The sequence below is a fragment of the Parus major genome, chromosome 1A (assembly GCF_001522545.3).
Source record: "Parus major isolate Abel chromosome 1A, Parus_major1.1, whole genome shotgun sequence".
Classification (NCBI taxonomy): Eukaryota; Metazoa; Chordata; class Aves; order Passeriformes; family Paridae; genus Parus; species Parus major.
Genome location: NC_031773.1, coordinates 12,789,466 through 12,803,180, shown reverse-complemented (window position 1 = coordinate 12,803,180; position 13,715 = coordinate 12,789,466). Strand labels below are relative to the sequence as shown.

The window sequence follows — 13,715 nt, the reverse complement described above, 5'->3', positions numbered from 1 at the left end:
CTTTGGGATAAGTGGCATATCACAAATAGGAACTCTGAATGACCTTTATCAGATCTGATAAGAGAAACTTCTAGCTGAAGTATTTAATTTTGAATATTTGTGGCTTACAAAATCATAAAAAACTGAAAGCCTCATCCACCATCTTAAAGGAGGTCAAAAGAAGAGCAGGATCTTCAGTTGACACATTTAGTAACAAAAAGTCACCACAAGCAAAGGGAGAAAGGATGGAAGCATGGTTCTGATTAGCTCTCTGGTGCAAGTTCTTAAAGACCATATTGTCTCTGACTGCTTTAAGGGCTTCCACCACAATGGCTGGCATGGGGTTTTTATGGTGTGGATAGATTTAGAGCATGATTATGTCAGTATATTTATGGATCTTCTTCAGTATTTAGAAAAAGCATGACTTTTAGAAAAAGCATGTGGAAACTTGTTTCTTTATTGAATTGGCAGATTTTTATTTTCATTTTGAACTGTCCTCTCTCCCTTTTCAATAGGTCTTGGAGATCTTGGGGAAGAAGTTTCCCATTACAGAGAATTCAAAAGGCTATAAGTTGTTGCCACCGTATCTCAGAGTTATTCAAGGGGATGGTGTGGATATCAACACGTTGCAAGAGGTAGGAGATCCTGTTCATGTGTCAGGGTGACACTGGCAAGGTTGATATTTAATCTGGACTCTGTTACAACTAGTCAGATGTTTCAGCAGAGACTGCTGACCCCACCTCTGCCCTTCATTCCAGACACTAGCAGTGATATCATAATGCATAAAAAAAAAATCATTAAAACTCCACAGGAAATTATTAAGATGCATAAAAAATCCTAAAAAGCATTTTCTAATCCCCCTGTTGTAACCCTTCTCTTTCTGCTGTCTCTCCTTTTGTTTGCTTTCATCATGCTTGTCAAGTCTAATTGAGATCAAAGTCTGACAGTATTTGGTCCTTCCATTGATGTCTAAGGCTCACTGCATGATCACTGTGCTGCAGCAATAGTAGTAATTAACTGGTTTGGCTCATTAGTTATGTACCATCTGAAGTCTTCTTGTCCTCATATATTGAAGGTGTAGTTTTGAAGGAGACTTTTTAAAACCTTAAAAGGTAAGGAAAGCAAGTTCCTTGATTGAGCAACTAGTGGAATAAGGATTAGTTGGAAAGCCAGAAAATATGTGTAAAAGATTAGGCTATAGTCTGAGTCAAAATTGCAATTTTACAAAGATATAAATTGATTATTTAGTAGATTCTGCATGCTTGAAATAAGTCATAAATTCACCACTATTGACTAGAGGTAGATACTAGGTAATGCAATATGGTTATAAAGGCATAGACTGCAGTAACTACAGGTGATGAACGGCATGTAAGAGGAGCAGGACTCGACTTTGGTTTGTCCTGGGTCTTTCATCTTCAGCTGTATTAGAGTTCAAAACCAGAAATAAGTTTAATAAAGATTAATTTTACTTGAATTTGATGCCACTTGCCTTAGCTTTCTAGAGTGACACATCCTTAGGTTCTTCTCAACAAAGCTGACTTCTGCTGCTTCTCAAAAGTATGAGCAAGGGAGGTAGCAGTTTTGGGTTTTAGCTGGTCTGAAGCTATCTGCATGTCTAACATGGGCACATAATGTGAACCTCAATGACAGAACTCAGATTTGTCACTCAGATCCCCAGAGAGCTGTTAATACTGAAACTGTAACCTGATAGACTAACTATAGTGCAGTCATGCTCTTCAGTTTCCACCCCCCACCTCCAATGGCCTTTAAAGTAAATTCTGTTTTACTTTTTTTATCCCATGTGGCTTTTTGAGAATATGCAGCTATGCTAATATGCTCAACAGAACACAAGCATGAGAGGTTAATAGCTGGAAAGAAAGTTTTATGATTAGATAGCAAGGGAAGACACTGTTAAAGAAAACAAAACTCACACAGAAGAAAAACATTTCTACTTGTTCTGAACAATGGTCTAACAGCATTGATGCCTGTGTTAGGCAAGTGTGTTATGTATGAGATTTTCATGAGTTGTGAGAGGACAGAAACTGGACCATCCTTCCTTGTAAGGAACTCTGGTTGCTTCTTTTAAGTTACACTAGATAAAATGCAAGGATGTCTTATAGCATCAATTCTAATGAAAATATTAAAGCAAGTATTTAAAAATACTTGCACTAGAGTGAAAAATTCTAAACAGCAGTAAAACAATTACAGCAGCTAATGGGAGAGGATGAGAGGCAGAATGAGCAATTCTTTGTTCAGGTGATCTGCCTGTTTATGTATTTTCCTTATGAAGCTGTAATTGATTATGAGATGTCTTCCTATAACGTGTAATAGAGATCAGAAGTTCCCCAAGAAATACAGAGGAGACAGATCACTGCTGCCCAGTGGCACCTTCTCATTTCTTCCTGACTAATCTTGCTGTGCCTCATGTCAGCTTTGGTCATTGAGCCACTAGTAGTTAAAATAGTTTAGATCACACATGTAGCAGCAAACTAACTCAGCCAAAAGTGGTCAGTTTTGTAGTTTAGTGAATTAAATTGTACCCTAAAAAGGGGCTAATACTTGCCAGTACTAGACAGAAGAAAATGTTGTTTTGAGCTGGGAGAAATGGGAAGGAAGGAAAGTGACATTTCTCATTTGACAGCAGCAAATTATTTTGGAACAAAATGACCATGATTTTGTAGCCTTATTTTAGTTATATTTAAATATTATTAATCCCTTCATTCTTTCATGTCAGCAAACCACAGGTTTTACCATGCTGACTGTTAGAAGATTGGATAGTAGCATAACATTAAAAAACCCCTGAAACAACAACCAAAACCCAAAATAAAACAGCCACCAAAAAAACCAAACCAACACCTAAGTATAATTCATTCTTTTCCAAAAGGAGTTTACATGAACAAATACAAATATATCACTATGGCCATCTTTCTTCCCCCTCTTGTAGCCCATGCAAGATTTTTGTTCCAAGTATTCCATATCAGCTTTCAATTCTAGGCATGATTTATTGTTACAGATCAGATGAAAGGTAATGGGTACAGTAGGAAAATCTAGAATTGGTAATGGCCAATAGTCTCATTTAGCTGCCGAAAGTAGCTGAAACAACAATGTAGAAAACAACTCAGAGTATAAACTGGATTTTAAAATTCTTTGTTTTAATAGGGGATGCTGGTAGAACAGGTAAGGAAACTTTTTTGACTTTCTTTGCATTTTCACTTTTAAAAATCATTCCAATCTGCTAACTCCACAATATACTACACTTTCAAAGGATTTTCTTTGAACATTCAATTTCCAGATGTCTTTAATTTTTATACAAAATAAATCCTCTAATCTGGAGTCACAGTTCATGTATTAATCATGCTCATAATGGTCAGAGGAAGCTGGTCAAAACCTTGATACCTGAATTGTTCTCCCTGTATAGGTTTGAAAGTGTGAAACAAAAATTTCTTCTGTATTGTTTTCCTTTTTGGGGAGGCTTCAGTTCTTTCAGATCTCCTCCTTTTCTTCTTCCCTATTACTACTGCTGTTTACCATCTCTCCTCCATACCTAAGGAAGTAATTGTATCTGGGCCTTTGCAGTGGGTCACTGGTACAGTGGGTCAGAGCTGTCTTTCAGCTTAGTCTGTATTTCCCTTCCCCTCCTCACCTGACAAAGATCAATCTAAGTAAGGAAATCCCATGGGAGAGTGGAAAGCTAGAAGCCAGTTCTTCATCCACGGTAAGTGAGTTGTGCCTGTAGCAGGAGATGAACAAACCATCTGTAAATGAGCTGAGCTCAAAGGGGATTCATGTTTCTTCTCACCCAGGCAAGAGGGTTAAGCAGCCATGGCCCAGCTAAGCTGTACTTGCAGTAACATCTGTTAACCTGCAGGTATCAATGAACATGAAGCCTCAGCATCACGTGCCTTGGTGTAGGATGTTTGTACTGGGTAGTTGTATCTCAAGTGACTTCAGTGTCAGACCTGGCCTTTGCAACTGCACAGTGAAGTGAGCAGAGCACACTGGCTCAGGCTTGCCCAGCAGTTCACATAGCTTCAGCCTTGCTCAGGGTCTGAACCTGAGGCCAGGTGGAGTTTACCTGTATTTACCTCTTTAAAAGACAGCACAGAGAAGTAGAGTCCATATCCAAGCCCAGTTAAATCTCATTTCTTATGGCACCACTGGGCATTGTTCTCAAGTAGAAGGTATACAAAATACCATTTCTTACCCTTCCTTTGTCAGCTTTAGTTACTTCATTAATTTTGCTTGACTTGCTGACTGAGGCAGAGCAAGTTGGTACCATTGGAATGATGGAAAATCGCTGATAAAATTTCTCCTGGGGAAATCTCTGACAGAAATGTAGTGGGAAGGCATTCCAAGCATGTCCTCAGAAGGTTATGACTCTGCTGTCCACGTGTCCTGTTGATTGGCCTCTGTCAGGCATTCAGACTGAGAGTGTCTGTGAAGACAGCCTGCATGTCACTAAGTGGATAAACAATTACTAGTATGCTCTTTTGTTTACACTACCAGTTTGTCACAGTCTGAAATTGGAATTGTGTTTTTCATTTTTTTTCCCTTCTTATGAGCCTTAGCTGTCCCTTAAAAAAGCAGCTTGACATCAGTAACTCCTGAAACAGTCCTGTTCAGTGTTACTCTGGCACTTCTTCTTGATGCAGGATGCTAAGATAGCCCAAAATATTACCAGATTCCTGACTATTTTGTAATAGTCAGTTTGACTTTTGAAACTCTACACTGTTCCCCATAGATTATGTTTTTCTATTCTGCTTCTCTCCTGTTTTTCTTGATGAATGGTATTTTGCTGTCTCACACACTCTGGTTTTCTCACCTGCTTTTCATAATAAAATATTAGGGAGAAGACAGTTTGAACTCCTGTTCTGAGGCTATAGCTGTCATTTCAGGCTGTCATAAGAGTAACAGGTCAGGGAAACAAATCTTGGCCCTTTATGAGCATGACTAAATGAGCAGCCAGTACTCCAGGCTAGAGGATGTCACATTTGTCTGGGTAGAATGAGGGTGGAGGGAAATGATAAATTTTACCTTGACTGTGCTAGCAGCACAGTTCACATTGATCTGTACCTGCTGGAGAAGGTGGCAAAGCAAACTCTGAGCAATTTTATGTATTTTCATTTCCCACCTTTTAACTTGCTGATCTTACTCTAGACAGTGTCAAGAGAATTGCTCTGTTTAAGTCATTGATCAGAGAGGGTAATAACTTTCTGGAGTTGAGCAGGATGACTGCATTGTTTCAGGATACAGGCTCTGCTTCCAGGTCTTTCCATAATTCTGAGAATTTGGAAGGCTCTGAAATACTCCCGTGAAGTCTTTTCTTTTCTTTAGAGCTCTGTTTTTCTGGGCATTGCATGACTGTGCCACCCTAGTTTTGGAAGTATATGTGCTGGCACAGTAGTTGTGTTACAGCAAAGGCTTTCCAGTTACATGCTGGAACTGTAAATAAAAATGCAGTGTGCCAAGTATTGACCAAATTATTACTAACATCTCCTGGAAACTGAATGTTAGTTGGCTTAATTGTCTGTAAAAGCATCTTGTTTAAGTAGTATAATATTTTTATGGGAAAATGGCATGGCCTAAAAGTATGCTCCATCATAATTTTCTTTTTCTTATTAGATCGTGGAGGGAATGAAGAAGAATAAATGGAGTATTGAGAATATTGCCTTTGGATCTGGTGGTGCTTTGTTGCAGAAACTAACCAGAGACCTCTTAAACTGTTCCTTCAAATGTAGTTACGTGGTGACCAACGGCCTTGGGGTATGTCTCTGTACAATTGTACCACTCTGCTTTATGTAGAGGTCTCCCCACTTGAAAACCTTTTTGACATTTCCTGTTATGTTACCACCATCTGCAATAGGTCCCACAAAGCCCTTTCCTCCTAAAAAATATCTTCTTCATTTTAGGTAAATGTCTTCAAAGACCCTGTAGCTGATCCCAACAAAAGGTCAAAGAAAGGACGGCTGTCGTTGCACAGGACACCTGCTGGAGAGTATGTGACACTTGAGGAAGGCAAAGGAGATCTTGAAGAGTATGGACAGGTATGAATTTTCAAAATCTATTGCATCATTCTACTTGGAAAAATAGACTGAGAAGAGGAAGGCTATAAATTAATTTCAGAATTTATTTCTGAATTATCTGTCATTTTGTTCAACTCCCATCTTAGTAACTCAAAAATTACCTCAGTACTAAATTCAGTAACAGCAGAATGTTAGAATGACAGAATGTTCAGACTTTACAATTACAGATCTTTTTTGTTTGTCTTCAGAAACAGAAGAACATTACTGCTTTTCCTCAAAGCTAAAATCTCAGTGTTGCAGAATATATGCTGGCCAGGTAGTTTTGTTTGGCCTGTATTGCACAATTTGAGTAGTGACCCTAGCTGGAGGTGGAACAGAGACAGCTGTAATTAAAATGTGTTTCTACTTCCACACCGAGATATTTTTTTAAATAGTTCCTTCAGGAGTTAATGCTCTGTCCATAGACCAGTTCCAAAATTTTTAAATATGTAAATTAAAACCAGGAATTCAGTTTCCCTTTGAATTCTTTACAACTGCAAAATGGAATGCTGTTTCTCTGAAATAAGCACAAGTTTTATGCCAGTCTCAGGCTTTCAATTTTATACGTCACGTGTTTCAGCATCCAACAATGAATCATTAAACTGCATGTTGAGTCTCTTCCCAAGTTAAGAGGACTGAAAATAAGTTGTCAAATTGCACTTCTGCTTTTAGAGGTTGAAAGTTTCCTGGTATACAGAAGCTGTTTTTGTACTGCTAGGCAGAGGATACTACTGGGCACACTGTTTTATGTAACAGTAAGCATAAAACTTAAATCTCTGAGAAATTTCAAGATGGAAAATCCACTGTTACACACACTGAAGATATTCTGCTCTGGACACAAAGATCTTATATAAATATGAAACTTTTTTTCAATGCACCTATTCATGTGCATACGTTAATGATGAAAATTCATATCCATCTAGAGAGGGAAGGACCTAATGGTGAGAAATCTCTTCAACATAAACTACAAGACTTTGGCTCTGAAATTTGGCAATATATTGTCCCTTCATTTTTGTCAGGTGAAATTATTCATTAATTTTTTTTTTGGTCCCAGGAAATTAGAGAGGGTCCCTGGTGTAGTACCAGTTCTGGGGCTTCCTGGGAAATGTACATTTCTGTGGCCCATCTCTCTAAAGCCACAGGTCCTTGAAGCAGGTCACCAAATGCAGGGACTGCTCAGTGTTACTGCTGTGCTGACTTTTGTTGCCAGCTCTGCTTATTGCCTTTCCAGTGTGCTGTGTGCAAGCCCTTCCTGATATACTGTTTTACAAAATATATGAGTAAAGGGCACAGTGAAGAAAGTTGTTTTTTTGGTTTGGGATTTTTTTTTTCCCCTAGAGAAAAAAAATACCTAATTTAAACCTCTATAATTGAATTGTATTTGACTGGTTGCACATCACCTTTCTTACGAAGTGCTTTAGCAAGGTTTATTTAGCGTGTATTTGGCCTTGGCCAGGTGTAGGTACCATACTCAAGGGACTAGTCAGCACAATGGTGCTGTCTGTGCACAGAATGACCCAAGCCCTTTAGAGAAAGCTGTCAGAAGAAGCTGTAAAGATTTAGTATCTTGACAGTCTGAAATTCCAGCCTTACCTAGCTGGATTTGTGTATCCACAAATTTTGAGTTTGTGTAACCCTTGTTTGCCAAATCACTCTTGCTAAAACAGCAATGTTTCTTGCAGGACCTGCTTCACACTGTATTTAAGAATGGAAAGGTAACGAAGTCATATTCATTTGATGAAGTAAGACAAAATGCCAGGCTGAAGAACAGTGAATTACAAACAGTGTCTCACTAAGTTCCATTCCATGTCTGTGTATGTGTGTGTAACTAGTTCGTTCTGCATAGCTACTGGTTTATTGTACAGATTTGTGTGTTTGTGTTTTATGACATTGTAGCCAAATTATTTGTTGGTTTATGGACATACTGCCCTATCTTTTGCCAGTCTTTAGAAGATGAAATCAGGAAATGGTACTTACATTGTAAAACATATTTAATGCTAAAGTGTGCTTTTTAGGGCCCTTTGCCAGTAGTGATTCAATCTGGTATTGATCTTTTCACAAATGAGACAGAGCTAAGAAACTTTTTTATATATAACAGAATATCACAAAATGGATTTACATAAAATTATCATGATTGCTTTATGTTTATATTTAACTTGTATTTTTGTACAAACAAGATTGTGTAAAATATATTTAAAGTTTCAATAATTAAGTCTTTCCAACTTTTCATGATTTTTATGAGCACAGACTTTCAAGAAAATATTTAGTGGGGGGGAATCCATTGCCTTTTGTCCATTAATCAGCAAATAAAACATGGCCTTAAAAGTTTGTTGTGACATTGTTCCATTTGACAACTAAATCAGGACTCGTATCTCCTTAAGATCCCATAGAGTTGCTGACCTCACCATTTCTTGTAGTTGTCTGTATTAGTAAATCTGCATTAAATAAAATTACTGTTCTTACTAGAAGGTTTAGGTATTACAGACCTTGCTGGTACAGTAAGGTATGTAAGTGAAATGCCAAATTTGAAAGGATTCTCTACTGCAACTTAACTTGCCAAGTCTATCCCACTTGGTATATGCACCTCAATATTTTAAGAGTAAGGTTTTTAAGAGATCTCCTCTTCCACTATAGAATATATGTGTAAAATACTGAAATATGGAAGCGGTGTATTTTAAAGTAATTACACTTCTGGGTTTATTTTTCATATACTGTAAGTGACATGAATTTAAAGCAAAATACTGGACTGGGTAGTGCACTTTTTTACTTTTTTGTATTTTTTTCATTGATTTGCCTTTTGTCAGACTGGATGTTAAATTGTAAAAATGTTTAACTATTTTTGTTAACAACTTTAATAAAACTATGCTAGCCAAACTCCTACATGAATGGCAGACCTGTTTCCCCTTCTCGCCCCATCCATTTGGGGTGAGGAGGGGCTTTTATTTTGCAGAGGGTAACTGTAAAACAATGTGTTGGAGAGATACTTTTGAACTGTCTGCACTTGATTGTATTTGCTCTCTGCATATGCTTGATATGAGCATTTTTCTGCTGGAAAATGAAACTGTTGAGGATTTTATTTGAGAAGCTATGTAGTAACCTTTGAAATATTTGATAGTACTGTAGGATGGCTCTCACTAGAAAAAGTACCACCCTTACTTAAAAACAAAAAACAACAGCAAAAGCAAACAGTTCCTGTTCTGCTGGCAATCAGCTATCAGCCAATTGCTTAATACACTGATATAATTAATGCTTCTAATTAGTAGATGATGTTACTGGAAAGTGTTAAAGCCTAAAATAATTTAAGCCTACAAAATTTTATAAAATGTGCTTTTAAAGGAAGATTGAAAAGCCATACTTCATTCTTACTCTCTCACCAAAAAGGGCCACATCAAAGCATCCATAATATTTCCTGGGTTTGTGGTTAAGATGTTTATGCCCAGTCTCAATAGTTCTTGTTTATACAAACCTGTTTTTCACTTGTAGTGTATGTAATTATACATTTAAGTGACGTATTGTTTCAAGAATAGTGTTTTAGTAAAACTCTAAATGCTGACCTTTCACACTGAGGAACTGCCTTTACTTAGATATTAATTAGATTGTTTGGTTTTGCCCAGGAAAAGGTTTTGAATCTGAACTTAGGATCAGTAGCAGGTAAATAGTACAGAGCCTATTTCACTCCTCCACATGTGTACTAGGGAATTTATGATGTATGGTTTAAAAAACAATAAAGTAAATGCTGCTTTCATTCTGTACCAATAAAAATTTTGATAACTATTGACTACCCATAACTGATATTTTTGTACTTGAGAACTGAGGATATACTGTGGAAGCACTGTTTTCATGTGTACCATGAAATACATTATAATTGTTCAGTACTGTCTAAAACTTTTCAGCTTGTTAGTTGGAAACTCAGAGCAAATTCTCTATTTGTGCATGTCACTTTCAGAAAGTTGTAATGTCACTCATTTTATTAAATGTTAACTTTGAAAGGGGGAAAAAAAAAAAAAAAGAAAAACACCTGGTGCTATTCAGACCTGAACACTTGTCTCTTTGTGTTTGGCAATTTGACATTTTGGGCATCAAGGAGTTGACAGAAATTACTGCAGTGCTTGAACCATACAATATCCTAATTCTTCCACATGAAAGCAAACAGCATGTTTGTTTGCTTTAAATTACTAGATTTGTAGTCATTGATATATTTTAATTATCCCCATTTCATACTATAATACAGTATTTGTATTTAAAAATAGGAATTGGGAATTTTGTGTTTAATACTCTGATTTGTAACCATATTTAGCATAAGAAATGGATTTTGTAAGACTATTTTTTTTCTTCAGCTGCATGATTATAAAAAAATACACTTTTTGGTACTTTGAAAGAGCTGAGGAGAGAACAGAAGAGTACTTAACTGTTTGGTTTGTCAAAATCAAAACAAAGCTTAAACAGTTCTTTTCTTATAGGTTTTTACATTCCTTCTTGTTTAGTGAAGAATAAGTATTCCTCACTTAAATCCTCTGTTAAAGTAATTTTAATGTACTTGGCATCAAATACCAGTATGTAATACACATGGAAATAAAGTTTAGTTCTGGCAGTGAAAATCATAGCCATCTGACTGTGTCTTAAAGTTCTGATGTTGGGCATCAGATGTCAACCTGTGCTCTTTGTTGCCAAACACGTGCCAGAGCAGGGCAGTGCATTCCTTTAAGGAGAGCTGCTCAGCTGCCATGCAGACAGTTTGGGGTTAAATAAATTTACCAGATCAGTTCTAGAGAAGAGAAAGCAAACTGGGCTCTTTTTTTCTTTTTTTCAGGGGTGTGAGTGTGTGGTTTTGGGAATTTGGTTTGGTTTGGTTTTTGAGGGAGTTTTCCTGCCTTTTTTTTTTTAATATATATTTTGTGTGTGTGTGAATTGGTTTTGAATTTGATATAAGAAATTATCCTCTATATTTGACATAATCCTTTCTCAAATAAAGTTCCATTATTTACATTTTAAAGTCACTAGCATGCTTGTTTAAAGGCAAATTAACCATCAGTGTTGCATCCTTCAGTTCACCGTAGTACTGTGAAAAATAATGTCACCTCTTTAGCAGAAAGAGTCCTTTGGACAGGATTTTTGTATCTCTAAGAAGTTACAGTTTAACTCCTGCCGGACTGTAGGTTTCAGCAGGAATGTGTGGGTAAGGGTGGATAGGGCACTCCTGTGATGGTATCATCATTTGTGGCTGGTCCCTTCAGCTCTTGCTGTCCTGTAGAAAGGGGCTCTTGGAGCCCACAATAATGCTGGAATTTAAAGGTTCTGTTACATGATTTACAGAGGGCAAGCACAGCCCAGGTGCCAGGCTCCTCCACTTCCTTCCCATGCTTGATTGAATGGTTAAAAGCCAGCAGCTACAGCGCTCCAGATGTTCTCACTGATAAGTCCTTGTGCAAGTTCAGTCACTCACCAGCTGTGAGTGGTGGTGGTGGCTCCCAGGTCATCTGCAAGAAATCAGCAGGGAAATTCCAGGAACTCACAGGAGGAGCCTTAGTTGTCCCTCCAATCCTACTGTAATAATTGAAATCATAACTGTGCTGAGCTGCTTGAGGCAGGGACTGTGAGGGTACATTTGTACAGTGTTAATTGCATCTCTGTCTGGAAATTCGGCTTTCTCTGAGAGCCCCATCAGGGTCCTGTAGGTGCACATCTCCATCAAGTTTGTAAACATCTGAGAGATCATCCTCTTAAACCTGCTGGATAGGGGCCTTATGTGGAGAACTGCATGCCTTCTAAGTAACCAGGTGATGAGAAATAAGGAAATAATGAGATGAAAGATGGTTTGCAGTCATACTTTCTAAAATCACAGTTGCTAACCATGGATATTATGTCCTTGGGGGGGGTTTCCTGACTTACTAGAAGCACAGATGATCTTAGGAATGATTTTAAAACACCCTTCACAGAAAGACATTTGATTTTAATTAATCAAAAAGGATGAAAAGCATTTAGCAATAGAGTATTTCCAAAAACTTTTACTGCGGCACCATATTTTGTTGAAAGGTACCCTCATGTCTGATGTAATACAATCCAGAGCAATTCAGAAGATCCATGAGTAAAGTCAGCAGGGTTCTTCTTAAGTAATGTATTTTGTTCCATATAATTTCCTTACTAATCTTTGCATGAGTACTCCTGACTGCTTTTTGCACAGAATTTCTAGAATTATCAAGTTATGGTGAGATTTCCTGGCATCAGAATGGCAGTCTCCTCTCCTGCTTCTGGCTGGAGCAGAGGTCTTTTAAGGACAGATAAGGAGCCATCATGCCACTAGCAAGGTTATTTCCCTCTTATATAGCTCTTCTCAGTTCAAGGGCAAGTTTACTATTTATGTACCATTGAGAAAAAAAAAAATCAGTAAATTTGGGTTGTATAAACTCCTTTTTTTCCCCAGCACTTATAGATTGATATTGAAATCAATCCAAGATATTTCACAGAATCACTAGATAAATTTACACAAGCATACTCTATTTTTTCATATATGTATTTATGCTTCATTGGTTACTTGTTAGATCTGAGGATCTGATTCTTGGTAGTTGATCTAATGCTCATGTCAATTAAACATTCTGCATATAGCCAGGTAATTATAAATTGCTGAAAATGGATTCAGAAACTACTTCAGAAATTCAATTGGGTAAAGAATGAATGGAAGGTTCTGAGTGCTGGACATTTTTACTTATTTGTCATTAATTTTGGTTATTAATGTAGCTATTTAAAGCTTCCACGTGAGCTCTCTACACAAAAGGAGATGAGGAAACTTCTTTTATAATGTCTGAGTACTTATGTCACCAAAATACTAATGAAAGTAATACATGTATCAAAAAAACTGCATGGGCTCTGAACCTTATCTCTTGTAAAGGGAAGAACTTCAGCCTCAAGCTTAATTCCCTTTCCTACAAACAGGAGAAGGATTAAGCTGTTTTCCTCAGCCTTTGGGATGTGCTTTCCTCGGCTTCCTGTTAAAGGACAAGGCTGGTGTGCTCGTCCCTTTCAAGGAAGTTTTCCCTATTCCAAAAGATGCCACCCTATTTTAAGCATAAGGAGTTGCAGTTCGTTGTTGGATGTGTCAGAAGGATGACATACCCAGCAATTTAAGAGGATAATCTCTAGGTGAAAAGCTTTGGGTAGAGATATGTCTGTAAGTCACAGAAAGGTCAGAGTATGACAACTAATCTCCCTCTGGTGGGGGTGCCTCCCTGCCATTTCTGTTTCAGCTGAGCAGGTTCAAGTCTATCCTGTAACCTGCTGTGAAAACATTGAGTCTGTTCAACCAAAACAAAGTGTTGCCAGGCCCCTGTGATTACAAAGCAGTGGTCTGTTAATGTGCCCCAGTTTAACCTTAATCCATTTTTCAAGCCTTGTATCTTGTAGCTACTTGTTAAACCAAATACCGGTGACAAATTTCATAAAGCTCCTGTTCTTCCCCCACACTGTGGGTTTTGCAGACTCACCTCCAGCACTGCTGCTTGAAGACCATTATCTGTTTTTATTGCTACTGTAAATCTCCAGAAGATAAAAAGAATGTTTTCACCTCTGTACAAGGTTTTGCAATCCTCACACCTTCAGATAAAAGCAAATAGATTCATGCATTAAGAACAGAGAAAGGTGACCCTTTGTTAGCTTTTGTGTCCAAGTTGTGACCATGAA

General features: G+C 37.6%; 1 protein-coding gene across 2 annotated transcripts in view; it reads left to right on the top strand.

Moving 5' to 3' along the window:
• NAMPT (nicotinamide phosphoribosyltransferase) overlaps nt 1–10,644 on the top strand; it is a 30,870-nt gene extending 20,226 nt beyond the window's left edge. The window contains exons 8-12 of one of the 2 annotated variants that reach the window (XM_015628423.3): nt 495–614; nt 3,139–3,156; nt 5,602–5,742; nt 5,889–6,023; nt 7,724–10,644. In XM_015628423.3, the coding sequence (XP_015483909.1) occupies nt 495–614; nt 3,139–3,156; nt 5,602–5,742; nt 5,889–6,023; nt 7,724–7,837 (528 nt within the window). In that variant the 3' untranslated portion in view covers nt 7,838–10,644. The remainder of the gene's footprint in view (nt 1–494; nt 615–3,138; nt 3,157–5,601; nt 5,743–5,888; nt 6,024–7,723) is intronic. The other variant, XM_015628424.3, reaches the window with a different exon arrangement.
• The last annotated feature ends 3,071 nt before the right edge of the window (nt 10,645–13,715 follow it).